This window comes from Protobothrops mucrosquamatus, unplaced genomic scaffold (assembly GCF_001527695.2).
Source record: "Protobothrops mucrosquamatus isolate PMUCROS unplaced genomic scaffold, P.Mucros_1.0 scaffold344, whole genome shotgun sequence".
Classification (NCBI taxonomy): domain Eukaryota; kingdom Metazoa; phylum Chordata; class Lepidosauria; order Squamata; family Viperidae; genus Protobothrops; species Protobothrops mucrosquamatus.
In genome coordinates this window covers 550,420-566,223 of record NW_015386681.1, presented here as the reverse complement: position 1 = coordinate 566,223, position 15,804 = coordinate 550,420, and the positions used below count along the sequence as shown (strand labels likewise).

Here is a 15,804-nt window from a genome sequence, read left to right as displayed (position 1 = left end):
TCTTCTCTTCTCTTCTCCTTGATAAATAACAGAATAATAGAGTTGGAAGGGACCTTGGAGGTCTGCTAGCCCAATCCCCTGCTCATGTTAAGCATTAAGTGAATTTTGCCCCATTTTACAATCTTTCTTGTCAGAGTTGTTCAGCGAATCACCGCAGTTGTTAAGCTAGTAACAGGGTTGCAAAATGAACCCCACCCTTGTCAGAAGGTCGCAAAAGAGGAAAACGTGACCCTGGGACGCTGCGACCGTCATAAACACGAGTCAGTTGCCAAGCGTCTGAATTCTGATCACGTGACCCTGGGGATGCTGCAAGTGTCATAAGCGTGAAAAATGGTCATCAGTCATTTTTTTCCAGTGACGTCGTAACTTCGAACGGTCACTAAACGAACAACTGTAAGTCAAGGACCTACCTGTAATTGAGTGAAAAGCAACCACTTCCGTCTGTTTGAGTTGCACCCCTTCTCTGTCTTCCCTCCAAATGCCGTATCTAGCTAAAGAGGGGAAAAATTGAGAGAGAGCTCCTTAAAACAGGGAAAAACTTTCTTGAAAAATACATTTTGCAAGAGTTTTCCTGCAGAGGGCTCACCGAGACAGCAAGTGGGATGCTTTATTATGAACTGGATAAATTCACATTTTAGTTTTTGCTGGGATGATGACCGCCATGTTTGAAGGGCATCATGCTCGGCCTCTCCAGCTGCCAATCAAGTCCAAGCCCCTCCCCTTTCCAGAATTCCATTGAGACCTTGATCCACCGGGCGGGACCTCAAGCATAGCCGGCCGGGGAATTCTGGGAGTTGAAGTCCACCCTTCTGAAAGTTGCCAAGGTGGAGAAACCCTGATCTACAGGGAGAAAGATGACCAGAGCAGTAATTCTCTACCTCAGCAACTTTAAGATGGCTGGACTTCAACTCCCAGAATTCCCCAGCCAGGGGAATGCTGGGATAGTGTCTTTTTAGCCCGTTGTCGGTCTTGATTCTCGTCTTGATTTTGCCGTATTTATAAACTTGGTATAAATTTGTTTCAGCTTCAATGTTTAGATGGCCTAGACCAGGTATGGGGAACCTGGGCTCTTTTATGACTTGTGGACTTCAACTCCCAGAATTCCTGAGCCAGCATGGGGGAACTATGGCCCCCTCATGACTCGTGGACTTCAACTCCCAGAATTCCTGAGCCAGCATGGGGAACTATGGGCCCTTCATGACTTGTGGACTTCAACTCCCATAATTCCTGAGCCAGCATGGGGGAACTATGGCCCCTTCATGACTCGTGGACTTCAACTCCCAGAATTCCTCAGCCAGCATAGGGGAAACTTTGGCCCCTTCATGACTCGTGGACTTCAACTCCCAGAATTCCTGAGCAGCATGGGGGAACTATGGCCCCTTCATGACTGGTGGACTTCAACTCCCAGAATTCCTCAGCCAGCATGGCTCAGCTTGGAAACCTCTCCCTTTCCCCTCAGCATGGCTGGCTCAGGAATTCTGGGAGTTGAAGTCCACCAGTCATAAAAGAGCCAAGGTTGCCTACCCCTGGTCTAGGTGAAATGCTAAATATATCTGGCAAGGCCATGTATGATTTGCAATATGCCAAATAAACAAATAGACATTATTTCTGAGATGGTGGCAGAAGCTTCGCTCCCTTTCCGCAACCGGTGTGTGTGTTTTGTCTGTCTCTCTCTCTGTGTGTGTGTCATGTAATATCCCCGGAAAAGGAAGAATAATTTTGCAAGAAGCCAAGGAGAATAGCTGAAGGAGATCAATTCCTCAAGAATTCTGGGAAGCCCTTTATCACGTGAAGTGTTAATACCACTTTACAAGGCCTTGGTAAGGCCACAGAGCAACAATATATATATACATGCAATAATATATACTTGCAGTATATATTAGAATTTCACCTAAAATAAAAACAAAGCAAAAAAGGCTGGCTCAGGAGTTGTGGGAGTTGAAGTCCAGACTTCATAAAGGGGCAGAGAAGAGCAACAAAGATGATTAGGGGACTGGAGGCTAAAGCATATAAGGAAAGGCTGCTGGAATTGGGGATGTCTAGTTTAATGAAGAGAAGGACGAGGGGGGACATGATAGCAGTCTTCCAGTATCTCAGGGGCTGCCCCAAAGAAGAGGGAGTCAAGCTATTCTCCAAGGCGCCTGAAGGCAGGACAAGAAGCAACGGATGGAAACTCATCAAGGAGAGAAGCAACCTGGAACTAAGGAGAAACTTCCTGACAGTGAGAACAATTAACCAGTGGAACAACCTGCCTCCAGAAGCAGTGAATGCTCCAACACTGGAAGTTTTTAAGAAGAGACTGGACAGCCATTTGTCCGAAATGGTATAGGGTTTCCTGCCTAAGCAGGGGGTTGGACTAGATGACCTCCAAGGTCCCTTCCAACTTTATCATCATCATCATCATCATCATCATCATCATCATCATTAATATTATTATAGGAAATGCAAATAATAGTCAAAACAAGGGGAGGGGAAACAACATTTTATTTGAAGACTGGAGAGTCCAAGGCAAGAAACGGGATATTTTAATCCAACGGCAGAAGATTCCACTGAAAAATGGTGTGTGTGTGTGTGTGTTGTATGTGAGAGAGATTAAATCTAGGTGGCAAAAGTGACATCTAATCTGGATTTCCCGGCTCTGGAGGTGGATATGGCGCTTTTTAATTCGGGGCTTTTCACGTATGGGGTACTTCTTTGATTTTGGACTGAAACGGTAGTTCTGGACTTTTTTAGCCTGACGGAGGAAGTGCTTCTCAAACCGCTACGCGACCGCCTCATGCCGGTCTTTGAGGATTTGCCTCTCAGGGCTCTCTGGAAGAGACAGAGGGGAAAAAAATTAGGATTATTGTAACCTAAGTGGGCAACTAAGTCAACTTTACGACCCGTGGACTTCAACTCCCACCCACAATTCCTGAGCCAAGTATGGCCCCTTTGTGACCTCTGGACTTCAACTCCCACAATTCCTGAGCTAAACTATGGCCCCTTTATGAAGTCTGGACTTCAACTCCCACAACTCCTGAGCCAGCCTTTTTTGCTTTGTTTTTATTTTAGGTGAAATTCTAATATATACTGCAAGTCCATATATGATGTGCCATACGCTGCATCTATATAAATAAAAATGTAAATGTTCGTTTGTTCAAAATCTTAAATCTCCGAAAGTTCTTCACCGATTGCTTTGAAATTTTGACACAAGGTTGCATTCGAATACGTGCGTGTTTTTATATACCTACTATTACATAGATGTCACACCTGTGACAGGTAAAAACATGCTTTTTTTGAAAAACAGCGCCATCTGTTGGACGTAAAAGCAACACACGCTAACCAGACTGAGCCACAGCAACGCGTGGCCGGGTACAGCTAGTAAATAAATAAATATTATTTCTGAGATGGTGGCAGAAGCTTCACTCTCCTTCCCCTCGGAAATTTCCAGGTATGGCTGTAAGCTATGGACTACCTGTCAGAACATACAGGTAGTTCTTCAGCTTATGACCACAATTGAGCCCAAAAATTTCCACGAGAGGCTTGTTAACTGAGTTTTGCCCCGTTTTGCGACCTTTCTTGCCACCATTGTTAAGTGAATCACTGCAGCTATTAAGTTAGTAACACCGTTGTTAAGTGAATCTGGCTTCCCCCATTGGGGATCACATGACTCCGGGACACTGCAACCGTCATAAATATGAGTCAGTTGCCAAGTGTTTGAATTTTGATCACCTGACCACGGCGACACTGCAAGGGTCGTACGTGTGAAAAGCAGTCATGTCCGTTTTTTCAGTGCCGTTGTAACTTTGAACGGTCACTGAATGAATGGCTGTAACTCAAGGACTTCCTGTACAGGTGTCCTCCAGCATTTGCCTTCTAAAACAAGGGTCCCCAATCACTGGGCTGTGGGACAGGCTGGCCAGTGTGTGCGCGTGTACCCCCTCACTTGTGGTAGGGCCGTGGCCGCAGGGCACAAAAACGGGCTGCAGCTGTGCCTCAGGGTGCAGAAATGGCCGCCGCCACACTACGGGGTGCAAAAACGGGCTGCTGCCACACCACAGGGTGCAGAAAGAAGGCGGTGCGCCATGCAAAAACAGGGCAGGGCTAGGGAGTATCACGCGGGCGCTATCCCCGCCCCATTTGCAGGCCGCACATGCTTGCGGCCCCGTGCGCGCATGCACGCACGCATGTAAAATGCTTTCCCATTGGTGGGAATTAACCCCCCCCCAGAGAAAGAAATATTTTTGGAAATATTTAAAAGGCAGAATATGTTTCCCTAAAGGATTTTAAAAGCAGAAACCAACCCCCCCACCCCCAAGTCTCTCTGTCCCAAACAGAAATGCAGATGTGGAATCAGGAAACTGGGATTAGGAAGAAAGATCCCTAGAATCAACACACCAAAAATCTAAGAGTCATCAGCCCCAGCCCCAGGGAAGCAGGATATGACCATTGGGGCATAATAGGATTAACCCACCACCATCAGAATATCAGAAAGGCACACTCAGACTCAGGTCAAAGTACATGTTACAGCAGTGGTTCTCAACCTTTTTAATGCCGCGACCCCAACCGGTCGTAAGTCGAGGACTAAACCGGTCGTAAGTCGAGGACTAAACCGGTCGTAAGTCGAGGACTACCCAACTGGTTGTACGTCGAGGACTTTCCCTGCCCGGGAGCGCTGCGCATGCGTGGTTCCGCCCCCTGCGCCGGCCGAGGCGTAGCTGGCAAGCGGCAGAGACGGAGCAGGCCGACCACCAGCTGGCCCAGCTCAAGGAAGGTAAGGCACCCGCTGGAAAAGGGGGAAAAAAATGGCGGACAGCCTTGCTTGGCGACCCCCGTGAAATGGTCGATCGACCCCAAATGGGGTCCCGACCCACAGGTTGAGAACCACTGTGTTACAGGAACAACTCCAAACAAAAGGCTCCAGAGGGTATAAAAACCCACTCCCTACATGTGCTCACTCTCTTTTCTGCCAGAGTCACCTGGGTCTCCTCTTCAATAAACTGCAATAAATTTATTTCTAAAGCAGTCGCCATGTCGTTTATTCCCAGCTTGGACTGAACCCTGATGAAGACTTTTCCTTCAACACCTCCCTTTTCCTCCGGTCTGCCAACCGACAAAGGTTGGTGATCTCTGTTCTAAAAGGCTGGTAGACGGGGGTGGATTAGGGGTGAGACCCCCCCCCAAACAACAAGAGGTGGGTCCTTTCCATCACTTACTTTACTGGCCGATTTTTGGGGGCGCCGTTTGGGAATGGCTGCCATCAGTTTAAAGCTGGAAAGAAAAGAGCAGTGTGAAGCTTTTGTGGATTCTCAGCAGGCACCTTGTGCGCCAAGGATTCGAACGCGAGCCCCTCCAGCCACATCCTCCTCCTCTTCCTCCTCCTCCTATATCCCGGCATCAGGAAGGCAGTTGACTTACAAGACGTCCACGTGACGCGAGATGAAGACCCCCGCCAGCAGGACGACCAGCCCGGTCAGGGTGAACAGTCCGACGATGACGATGGTGGGCACTGGGGACGAAGGAGAGAAGGACCGTGAGCAGGGGTTGCTTGGGTGTGTTGGTGCACAACCACAGTTTGGGGGCAATGGTCAGGGTGTGAAAGAGCAAAGGGGGCAGATGCTGAAGAGGCTCCGCCCCTTGCACGACACCTGGACGTGGTGAGTTCTAGTCCAACTTGTCAGAAGAATAATTTGGGGGTTCCAACTGGAACCCGGAGCTACGCAAGAATAAGCAAAAATGAGATCCAGACCGCTGTGAGGAAAGAAGAAATATTTAGGCCCCAAAACAAGGAGTTCGCCTTTAGGGGCCGCTACAGAGAAATGGGCAACAGCGACGTAGTTTTATGTTGTCCTGGGTGTGGAAATGTCTACGTGCTGATTCTGGGCTGACATTTGAGGGATGTGTGTGTGTGAGTGTCTATGTGTGTAGATATGTATTCTTGTGAGCATGCAGTTCCTCCGGGAGACCTAATTGAATTAACTCTATTTGTGTTTGCAGACCGTCTCCTTTGATATGTGGATTAGGTCTGGGTAACTGATTTGGGAGATTTGAGGAAGTTTGACCAAAGGATTTTCCCCGTTGGATATTTTCACTTGATTAATTGAGTTTCAGCTTGACCGCCAATTTTCTAGCGGAGGCGTTGATTCTCAGTCCATTGTGGATTCTGTGAACGTTTTAAGGGAAGATGGAAACAGCGTAACGAATAAAATAGATTTTGATATAAAACCTCACGCACCTTAGGCATGAAAGCCAACTGAGTCATCTTGGGTCAGTCACCAGGAGACGGTGAGTTCTAGTCCCGCCTTAGCCATGAAAGCCAACTGGGTGACTTTGGGCCAATCACCAGGAGACGGTGAGTTCTAGTCCCGCCTTAGCCATGAAAGCCGACTGAGTGACTTTGGGCCAATCACCAGGAGACGGTGAGTTCTAGTCCCGCCTTAGGCAGGAAAGCGAACTGGGTGACTTTGGGCCAATCACCAGGAGACAGTGAGTTCTAGTCCCGCCTTAGCCATGAAAGCCGACTGAGTGACTTTGGGCCAATCACCAGGTGACGGTGAGTTCTAGTCCCGCCTTAGTCATGAAAAGGCTGACCTACTGAAACCCGGTTAATGGTCCTCTGTCACTCAAGATCAGGGCGGAATCGGTACTTTCGACTGACTCACTGAAACCCGGTTAATGGAGGAGACGGGGAGTTCTAGTCCCACCTTAGCCATGAAAGCCGACTGGGTGACATTGGGCCAATCACCAGGTGACAGCGAGTTCTAATCCCGCCTTAGTCATGAAAGCCGACTGGGTGACTTTGGGCCAATCACCAGGAGACGGTGAGTTCTAGTCCTGCCTTAGCCATGAAAGCCAACTGAGTGACTTTGGGCCAATCACCAGGAGACGGTGAGTTCTAGTCCCGCCTTAGGCATGAAAGACGGCTGGTCTGAACGAGATGGGAAGCCAAGAAGCAGGAAGAGGACAGGATAGGGAGGCGGCTTACGCTGGTAGGGGGGAGGGGGCCCACTGTCGATGCTCCCCCCAAACCCTGGATCAGTGCACAAGGGAGGGGCCCATCCGTAAGAGCAATGGCAGTTCCGGTTGCTGTTGCAGACCTGAAAACAGACAAGGAGATATCGTGGATCGGCGAAATCCACCGGCCGTCTGGACAGGCCCACAAGGAACAGCTTCGCAATCACACTCCCATCCTAGCCAGAGATGGCTCCCACTTCAGGGTTGTGTGAGACGCAAACTCCATCGCCTCCTCAGCCACCACTAACCCAAAGGCAGGAAGTGATGAATTCTTCCCGGATGGCCAGTGAGAATTGCTTTGATCTGCACTATTGTGGCCGCCATCTTCATTTTTGGGGGGGGGGCACCCTTGGGCGCCCCAGTTAAGCACCCCAGTTTGCCACATACCCCTCGGCTTCTACAGACGGAGTGATCGCAGTCGAAATCCAGCACAGCCACGTCCACGCATGATCTATTTAAGCAGATCTAGAAAAGGAGAAAGATCTTTGCACCGAAGTCTGAATTCTTTTATATATATATATAAATTTTTATATTAATTTTTATACGGTTAGGGTTAGGATTGGGGTTAGGGTTAGAGTTTTTTTAAAATAACCTTCTTAATATTTAGCAAACAGCATGTTGTCTGGGTTCATGTATTTAAAAAAAAACAATGAGCAATAATTAATTTATATATTATCATAATCAATGTGTTAGTTAACTGCTCAATAGTCTTCTTCTTATTAGTATATATTCAATGTTACATAGTATATATCACATTCCTTTCTCTCTAACTCGCTTTTCTAACCACTGGTAAAAATTGTCCCACATTCTAAAGTATACCGAATCTTCTTTCTCTTTTATCTTTAATGTCAATCTGTCCATTTCTGCACAATCTAAACTTCTCTTAATTAGTTCTTCTTCCGCTGGTAAGTTTTCATTTTTCCAATATTGGTCAAATACAATTCTTACTGCGGTTAGTACATGTAAAATTAAATATATACAATCTATCTATCTATCTATCTATCTATCTATCTATCTATCTATCTATCTATCTATCTATCTATCTATCTATCTATCTATCTATCTATCTATCTATCATCCATCTATCTATCTATCTATCTATCTATCTATCTATCTATCTATCTATCTATCTATCTATCTATCTATCTATCTCTATCTATTCATCTATCTATCTATTCATTTATCTATCATCTTTCTCTCTCTCTCTCATCTGTCTATCTATCTATCTATCTATCTATCTATCTATCTATCTATCTCTATCTATTCATCTATCTATCTATTCATTTATCTATCATCTTTCTCTCTCTCTCTCATCTGTCTATCTATCTATCTATCTATCTATCTATCTATCTATCTATCTATCTATCTATCTATCTATCTATCTATCTATCTATCTATCATCCATCTATCCATCCATATCTATCTATCTATCTATCTATCTNTCTTTCTCTCTCTCTCTCATCTGTCTGTCTGTCTGTCTGTCTGTCTGTCTATCTATCTATCTATCTATCTATCTATCTATCTATCTATCTATCTATCTATCTATCATCCATCTATCCATCCATATCTATCTATCTATCTATCTATCTATCTATCTATCTATCTATCTATCTATCTATCTATCTATCTATCTATCTATCTATCTATCTATCTATCCATCCATATCTATCTATCTATCTATCTATCTATCTATCTATCTATCTATCTATCTATCTATCTATCTATCTATCTATCTATCTATCTATGCATCCATCCATCCATCCATCCATCCATCCATCCATCCATCCATTCACATACACACATAACACACATACACAAACACACACTCATACATATACATACGTACACAACACACACACACACACACACATTTGCTGACACTTTATTTAAACCAAATCTGTCTGTCAGTCATTGCCTGATCTCTGCAGAGGCATTTTAACGTGGCAGGCCGTTCCCACCCTCGCCATTCTCTTATGTCTGGATGAAGCCGAGGGCTCCGTCTTCACCAACCCGGCTCGGCCAGATAAATCCCAAAGGCTCCGTATCCAGCTTCCGTGTCTCTCGCAGAGACAAAGAAGAACTCTGGGAAAACTTTGGAGCGGGTGGCCGGTCGGGGCTACCTTGTCGGGGCCGCAGCTGGTCCCATCTTGCACTGCTCCCAGGTCATAGATGTCCTCCCCGAGGTCAAATTCGGTCCCCCAGCACGTGGCGCCCTCCACCGGGGTCTGCAGCACGTCTTGTCTCGTCGTGACGCTTGAGATTTTCCCCACGTTGACACACTGCACTCTTCCGCACAGGACATCCCTTTGTCGCACAGCGAAACAGAACAACAGGATACGGGTAACTGGCAGCTGTCATTTCACATTTTTTTGTACACAGGCAGTCCTCGACTTACCACCGCAACTGAGCCCAACATTGATGTCGCTAAGCAAGAAATTTCTCAGGCGCATTTTGCCCTGGTGTACGACGCGTCCTGCCCCATTTGTTACGCGCATCCCTGCAGTGGTTAAGCTAGTAAAATGGTTGCTGGCTTCCCCATCAGCAGGAGGTCACAGAAGGGGATCACGTGACACCCCCCTCCCCCGGGACACTGCAACTGTCACAAGTACAAGTCTGTTGCCAAGCCTCCAAATGTAAACCACGTGACCCTGGGGATGCTGCAACGGTCGTAACTTGTTCAGTGTTGTTCTAACTTTGAACGGTCCCGAAATGAACTGTTGTAAGTTGAGGACTACTGTGTGCTTTTTATGTCGTGCCTTTAACCCGCTTGTGTGAGTTCATAATATCGCTTGAGCTTTCTTTATGCGCTGGAGAGTTTGTTGTCTCTAGATCCAACCCCCCCCCAATTTCCTGAGCCCTTGATCGCTGCCCTGACACTTGTGGCTGTCCTAAACGGGGTCGCTCTCTGCCCGTGGCTTGATGTTGGTCTCGGCACCACGGCACCGCGGCACCACGGCACCGCGGTTAGACTGTGGCTTGATGTTGGTCTCGGCACCGCGGTGGTTTTCCCAATGTTCCCAGCCAGCCTGGGCGAGGAAGCCCACCTACTTCTCAAGACACTTCCGAAAGACGGAGCCGTCCTTGCCGCAGTTGCCAAAGCGGTCTCCCCGCGTGTTCATTTCCTTGAAGCAGCTCAGGGGGGCTTCCCGGGCATCTGGAGGGAGAAGCACAAACACAAGTGAGGCGCTGATGATGTTCCCTGGTTGGGTCGTGAAACCTCTGCAAGAAAAGCACCAAGCACCAAGGACCCCACAGTCCTCCTCCTCCCTGCAACCCCCCTTCCCTTCTAGCACTGATGATGTTCCCTAGTTGGGTCATGAAACGTCTGCAAGAAAACAACCAAACTCAGAGAGCATCCAGGACCCCACAATTCTCCTCCTCCTCCTCCTCCTCCTCCTCCTCCTCCTCCTCCTCCCTTCTAGCACTGATGATGTTCCCTAGTTGGGTCATGAAATATCTTCAAGAAAACAACCCAGGTCAGAGAGCACCAAGGACCCCACAGTCCTCCATTTCCTCTTCCTCCCTCTGCCCTCTGCTCCTTCTCCTCCTTCTCCTCCATAAACCCCTGTCCCTTGCAAAATTGATGATTTCACCTAGATGGGTCATGAAACGTCTGCAAGAAAACCACCCAGCTCAGAGAGCACCAGGTACCCAACAGTCCTCCTGCTGCTGCTCCCCTCCTCCTCCTTAGCCCTGCTGAGGTTCCCTAGTTGGGTCATGAAACATCTGTAAGTAAATAACCAAGCTCAGAGAGCCCCAAGGAACTCAGTCCTCCTCCTCCTCCTCCTCCTCCTCTCTGCAAACTCCTCTCCCTTCTAGCACTGATGATGTTACCTAGTTGGGTCATGAAACATCTGCAAGAAAACCACCCAGCTCAGAGGGCACCAAGGACCCCACAGTTGTCCTCCTCCTCCTCCTCCTCCTCCTCCTCCTCCTCCTCCTCCTCCTCCTCTCCATAAACTGCTGTCCCTTCCAGCATTGAGGATGTTACCTAGTTGGGTCGTGAAATGTCCACCCACGGTCCGCCTGTCCAGAGTCCATAGACAGCAAAGCGGCCTCGAGAGAGAGGAGAGGCTGGCCTTACCTGGCCCAAAAAGGGCCTTGCAGTGTGTGTGGAGATCCAGGCAACGTCCCAGGAAACAATGGTTGTGGTTGCCACACGGGGTCCCGTCTTGCTTGTAGACATCCGTCGGACAGTCGTAGGAGGTCCCGTTGCAGAATTCCGGGAGGTCGCACTCCGAAGCGGGTTCTCTGCACCTGGTTCCCGTTTCGGAAAACTAGCGGAGGCCAGAAGAGAAGTTTCCGCTTCAGACGGAAAACTCAAAAGCCGGCGCTTCCGTCAGAAAGGACCAGCCTGCGGCAAACGTCCCGCTGGCCTTTTGTGGTTTGACTTTTCTGACCCACCACAATCCCAAAGGCTCTCTGTGGCTTACAGAGAATAAATAATACAATAAAAACATCCACGTGTGCAGGCAGTCCTCAACTTATGACCACGACCGCCAGCCAGTGGACTCGGCAGCTGAGTCTGAGGAATCAGAGGAGGAGGAGGAGGGGCCTGGAGGGACATCAGAGGAAGACTCTGAGGAGCCCCAAGACTTACAGTCTGACAAGGAGCCTGGCCCCTCTACTCGCGCTCAGGCTCAGACGCAGCTGTGCTGGGAGCCTGAGTTGGACAGTGATGAAGAACAGCTGGGACAAATCCCAGATGCATGTAAGCACCGGCAAGAGAAGAGAGTAGGACAGAGGAATGCAATGGGGGCGGCTCCAAAGGCAAAGGAGAAGGCATTAGGAAGCCACGCCTTGGCTGAATTATAAAAGGGAAGGTGTGGGAGGTGCTGGTGGCTGAAGGCAACCATTCGTGTTGCGGAATCGAGTTTCTGTGAACTGTGTTTGTTTGCCTTGGACACTGACTCAGGTCTGTGAATAATAAAATGGGGTTGGTTTTCTTCCTGCGGTTCCAGCCTGCTTGTTGGAAGAGGGGTTTCTCCTTCGGAGCGTAATGAGGACTCACGTGGGCTGGGACAGAACAGTTAAGTGAGTTTTGCTCCACTGAACATGTGACCGCGAGAATGTGGCAACAGTCCTAAGTGTGAAAAACGGTCATAGGTCACTTTTTTTTTAGCACCGTTGTAACTTCGAATGGTCCCTAAATGAATCGTTCTAAGTCAAGGACTGTCTGTAAAGGACCTATTTGACCTTTTTGTTTGACGTTATCAGCAAACATCAGGAGCTGCCGTTCCCACTGTAATCACTCTTGGCCAGTAAATCTCCTGCATTCTCCCCCCACCATAAAGTGGGGAGTCTCTGGAGGGCCTCTGCTCATAACTATCTTCCAATAACAGAGAGGAATGATTAAATACAGGAAGGAAGGAAGGAAGGAAGGAAGGAAGGAAGGAAGGGAGGGAGGGAGGGAGGGAGGGAGGGAGGAAGGGAGGGAGGAAGGAAGGAGAGAATGAGAGGAAGAATTTAGAAAAGAAGGAAGGAAGAAAACAATAAAGGGAGGGAGGAAGGAAGAAGAAGAGAATGAGAAGGAAGGAAGGAAAGAAGGAACGAAGAAAGAAAGAAAGGAGAGGAGAAGGGAAGGAAGAATGCGAGGAAGAATTTAGGAAGGAAGGAAGGAAGGAGGGAGGGAAGGAAGAAAGGAGAAAGGGACGAAGGGTGGAAGGAGGAAGGAGACAACGAACGAAGGAAGGAAAGAGGGAGGGAGAGAGGAAGGAGGAAGGAGAGAATGAGATAAAGAAGGAAGGAAGGAAAGAGAAAAAGAGGGAGGGAGGGATGGAGGGAGGAGGGAGGAGAGAATGAAACGAAGGAAGGAAGGAGAAAGGGAAGGAAGGAGGAGGGAGAGAGTGAGACAAGGAAGGAAAGAGAAAGGGAGGGAGGGAGGAAGGAAGGGAGGAAGGAGAGAATGAGACAAAGAAGGAAGGAAAGAGAGAGGGAGGGAAGGAGCAGGAAGAAGAGAATGAGACAAGGAAGGAAGGAAGGAGAAAGGGATGGAAGGAGTAGGGAGACAGTGAGGCAAGGAAGGAAGGAAGAAGGTAGGAGAGAATGAGATAAAGAAGGGAAGAGAAAGGGAGGGAGGGAGGGAGGAAGGAAGGAGAGAATGAGACAAGGAAGGAAGAAAGGAAGGAACAGAAGGCCAGCAACTGCAGCTGTCAGGGTCACTTTGGGAAATAACCCCACCAACATTTATGTTAGCAAAACAAAGCACGCGACGCAGGAACGGCTGAGCGAAGAGCGGGCTCCGTCCTACCTCTCCTCCTGAAGACCTTTTCCCCAACAAACGGCCGTCACGGCCCCACCTGCCCCTGGCCTGGATACCTTTCAGCCTCCGATTGGGGCCTTTGACCTTACCTTACACGTCTCGCAGCAGAGCCCGTACAGGCAGTCGATGTCTTCTCTGAACTTGCAATCCTTTCGGCAACACTCGTTCTTCCGGCATTCCTGCGACGAGAGAGACGGCGATCTCGTTCACACACACACACCCCGATGCTACCCCTAAAATATCCCCCCTCCAAATCTTCATCTCTCATTAAAGGAATTCAAAACTTACACTGGGCCCTTTGAGGCTGGGGTATTTTTCATTCATGAGTACAAGTCTGATGGCTGATGTACCTTCTTCCTATTCAAAGAGAGAGAGAAAGAGAGACCAACGACTGGCGCTGATATTGTCGCTTTCTTAAATATCTCCGCCGCAGAGATAGTACCAGTGGTCCTCGACTTACGACCACCATGACACCCAAAATTTATGTCAGTAAGCGAGGAATTTGTTAAGCAAGACTTGCACCGTCTCAGGATGTTTTCTCACCAAAGTTCTTAAGCAAATCGCTGCAGTTGATCAGTTAGTCACACGGTTGTTAAGTGAATCCGGCTCTCCCCTGCTGACTTTGCTCGTCAGAAGGTCGCAAGAGGGGCTCACGTGACACCCCCCTGGGGATGCTGCAACTGTCGTAAGTACCTGCCAGTTGCCAAGCGTCTGAATTTTGATCATGTGACCCTGGGGGGATGCTGCAAGAGTCGTCAGGGTGAAAAATGGTCCTAAATCACTTTTTGCCATTGTAACTTGGAACGGTCACTAAACTAATAGTTGTTAAGTCGAGGAGTAGCTATAATGAACTGGAGGATGAGAGTTCAGCAGCAACAAACTCGAAAGTTCTAAGTCAGGGGTCTTCAAACTTGGCCCTTTTATGATGTGTGGACTTCAATTCCCAGAATTCCTCAGCCAGGCACGCGTGCCTGGCTGAGGAATTCTGGGAGTTGAAGTCCACAAGTCATAAAAAGGCCAAGTTTGAAGACCCCTCTTCTAAGTCTTCCTCTGTTATGCCAAGAGGCACCAAGATAAATCAATTTTCTATCAAGTGCCCTGATTAGGGGATCCCTTCTGATCATTCGTGATCCTGTCTCCCCCGGAGAGGAATCCTCCCACAATATATTTTCTCTGGGGAAAGACTGTATATATTTAATTTTACATGTACGAACTGCAGCAAGGATGGTATTTGCCCAACATTGGAAAAATGAAAACTTACCAACTGAAGAAGAACGAATTAAGAAAATTTTAGAGTGTGCAGAAATGGATAGATTGACTTTAAAGATAAAAGAGAAAGAAGACTCAGTGTATTTTAGAACATGGGATAGTTTTTATCAATGGCTAGAAAAGCGAGTCAGAGAGAAAGGAATGTGATATGTAAGTTTGAATATATATTAGTAAGAAGAAGGCTATTGACTGATTAATTAACATATTGTTTAGGATAATTAATTACTCTTCAGTTTTTTTTAAAATACATGAACTCAGACATCATGCTGTTTGCTAAATATTAAGGATGTTTTTTTAAAAAAAATCCTAACCCCGACCCCACCCCATTTCTAATCCTATAAAAACTAATTAGATAGATAGATAGATAGATAGATAGATAGATAGAGATAGAGATAAAGACAAACAGAGACAGAGATAGATAGATAGATAGATAGATAGACAGACAGACAGAGAGAGAGAGAGAGAGAGAGAGAGAAGCAGAGATAGACAGATAGATAGATAGATAGATAGATAGATAGATAGATAGATAGATAGATAGATAGATAGATAGATCTATCTCTGAGAAATTTGTCTATTTGTGGCTTCTGCTTGAGATCAGACATGGTGGAAGACCCATGTCTTGCGAGACCCCAAGTCTCCATCTCTTCAGCTGTGGCCACCCGATCAATGTATCTTTCATGATAGTCAACAAGACCATCAGCCTCCAGAAGCTGTGAATGCTCCAACCCTGGAGATTTTTAAGAAGAGACAACCACTTGTCTGAAATGGTACAACCACTTGTCTGAAATGGTATCGGGGCTCCTGCTTGAGCAGGGGATTGGACTAGAAGACCTCCGAGGTCCCTTCCAAGTCTGTTTATTCTGCATTCTAAGAGCCGCAGATCTTACTGAGGCCTTGTCAATGATCATGTCTGCAAACCAAGTAAAGGCAGCCCTTTAAGCAGCGAAAAACACCCACAGCAGCATCCTTTGCTTCAAATAAACAATCTCATTTTCACAATATTGATAAAGCAATAACTTACAGTGATGGTTTTAGGCTGCAGGTGGTGAGGAAATAAAAAACGATCACGAATTCTTTGCATCCACTGTTGAGGAGAGAAAGAGAGAATTACAAAGACTTTGATGAATAGTTTTTTATTATTATATTAACATCATGTCTCTCTCTGTCTCTCTGTCTCTCTGTCTCTCTGTCTCTCTGTCTCTGTCTCTCTCTGTCTCTCTCTGTCTCTCTCTCTCTCTCTCTCTCTCTCTCTCTCTCTCTCTCTCTCTCTCTCTCTCTCT

At 47.3% G+C, this 15,804-nt stretch overlaps 1 protein-coding gene across 1 annotated transcript in view; it reads right to left on the bottom strand.

Annotated features, from left to right (window-relative positions):
- Positions 1 to 2,761: 2,761 nt before the first annotated feature.
- The window catches only part of LOC114922542 (disintegrin and metalloproteinase domain-containing protein 9-like), a 27,262-nt gene continuing 14,219 nt past the window's right edge, over positions 2,762 to 15,804 (bottom strand). The window contains exons 11-20 of the mRNA XM_029284052.1: positions 13,544 to 13,612; positions 13,345 to 13,434; positions 11,078 to 11,270; positions 10,042 to 10,147; positions 9,114 to 9,297; positions 7,381 to 7,458; positions 6,965 to 7,076; positions 5,398 to 5,488; positions 5,196 to 5,250; positions 2,762 to 2,809 (exon numbers count right to left, since the gene is read on the bottom strand). Coding sequence (XP_029139885.1) covers positions 2,762 to 2,809; positions 5,196 to 5,250; positions 5,398 to 5,488; positions 6,965 to 7,076; positions 7,381 to 7,458; positions 9,114 to 9,297; positions 10,042 to 10,147; positions 11,078 to 11,270; positions 13,345 to 13,434; positions 13,544 to 13,612 — 1,026 coding nt within the window. The remainder of the gene's footprint in view (positions 2,810 to 5,195; positions 5,251 to 5,397; positions 5,489 to 6,964; positions 7,077 to 7,380; positions 7,459 to 9,113; positions 9,298 to 10,041; positions 10,148 to 11,077; positions 11,271 to 13,344; positions 13,435 to 13,543; positions 13,613 to 15,804) is intronic.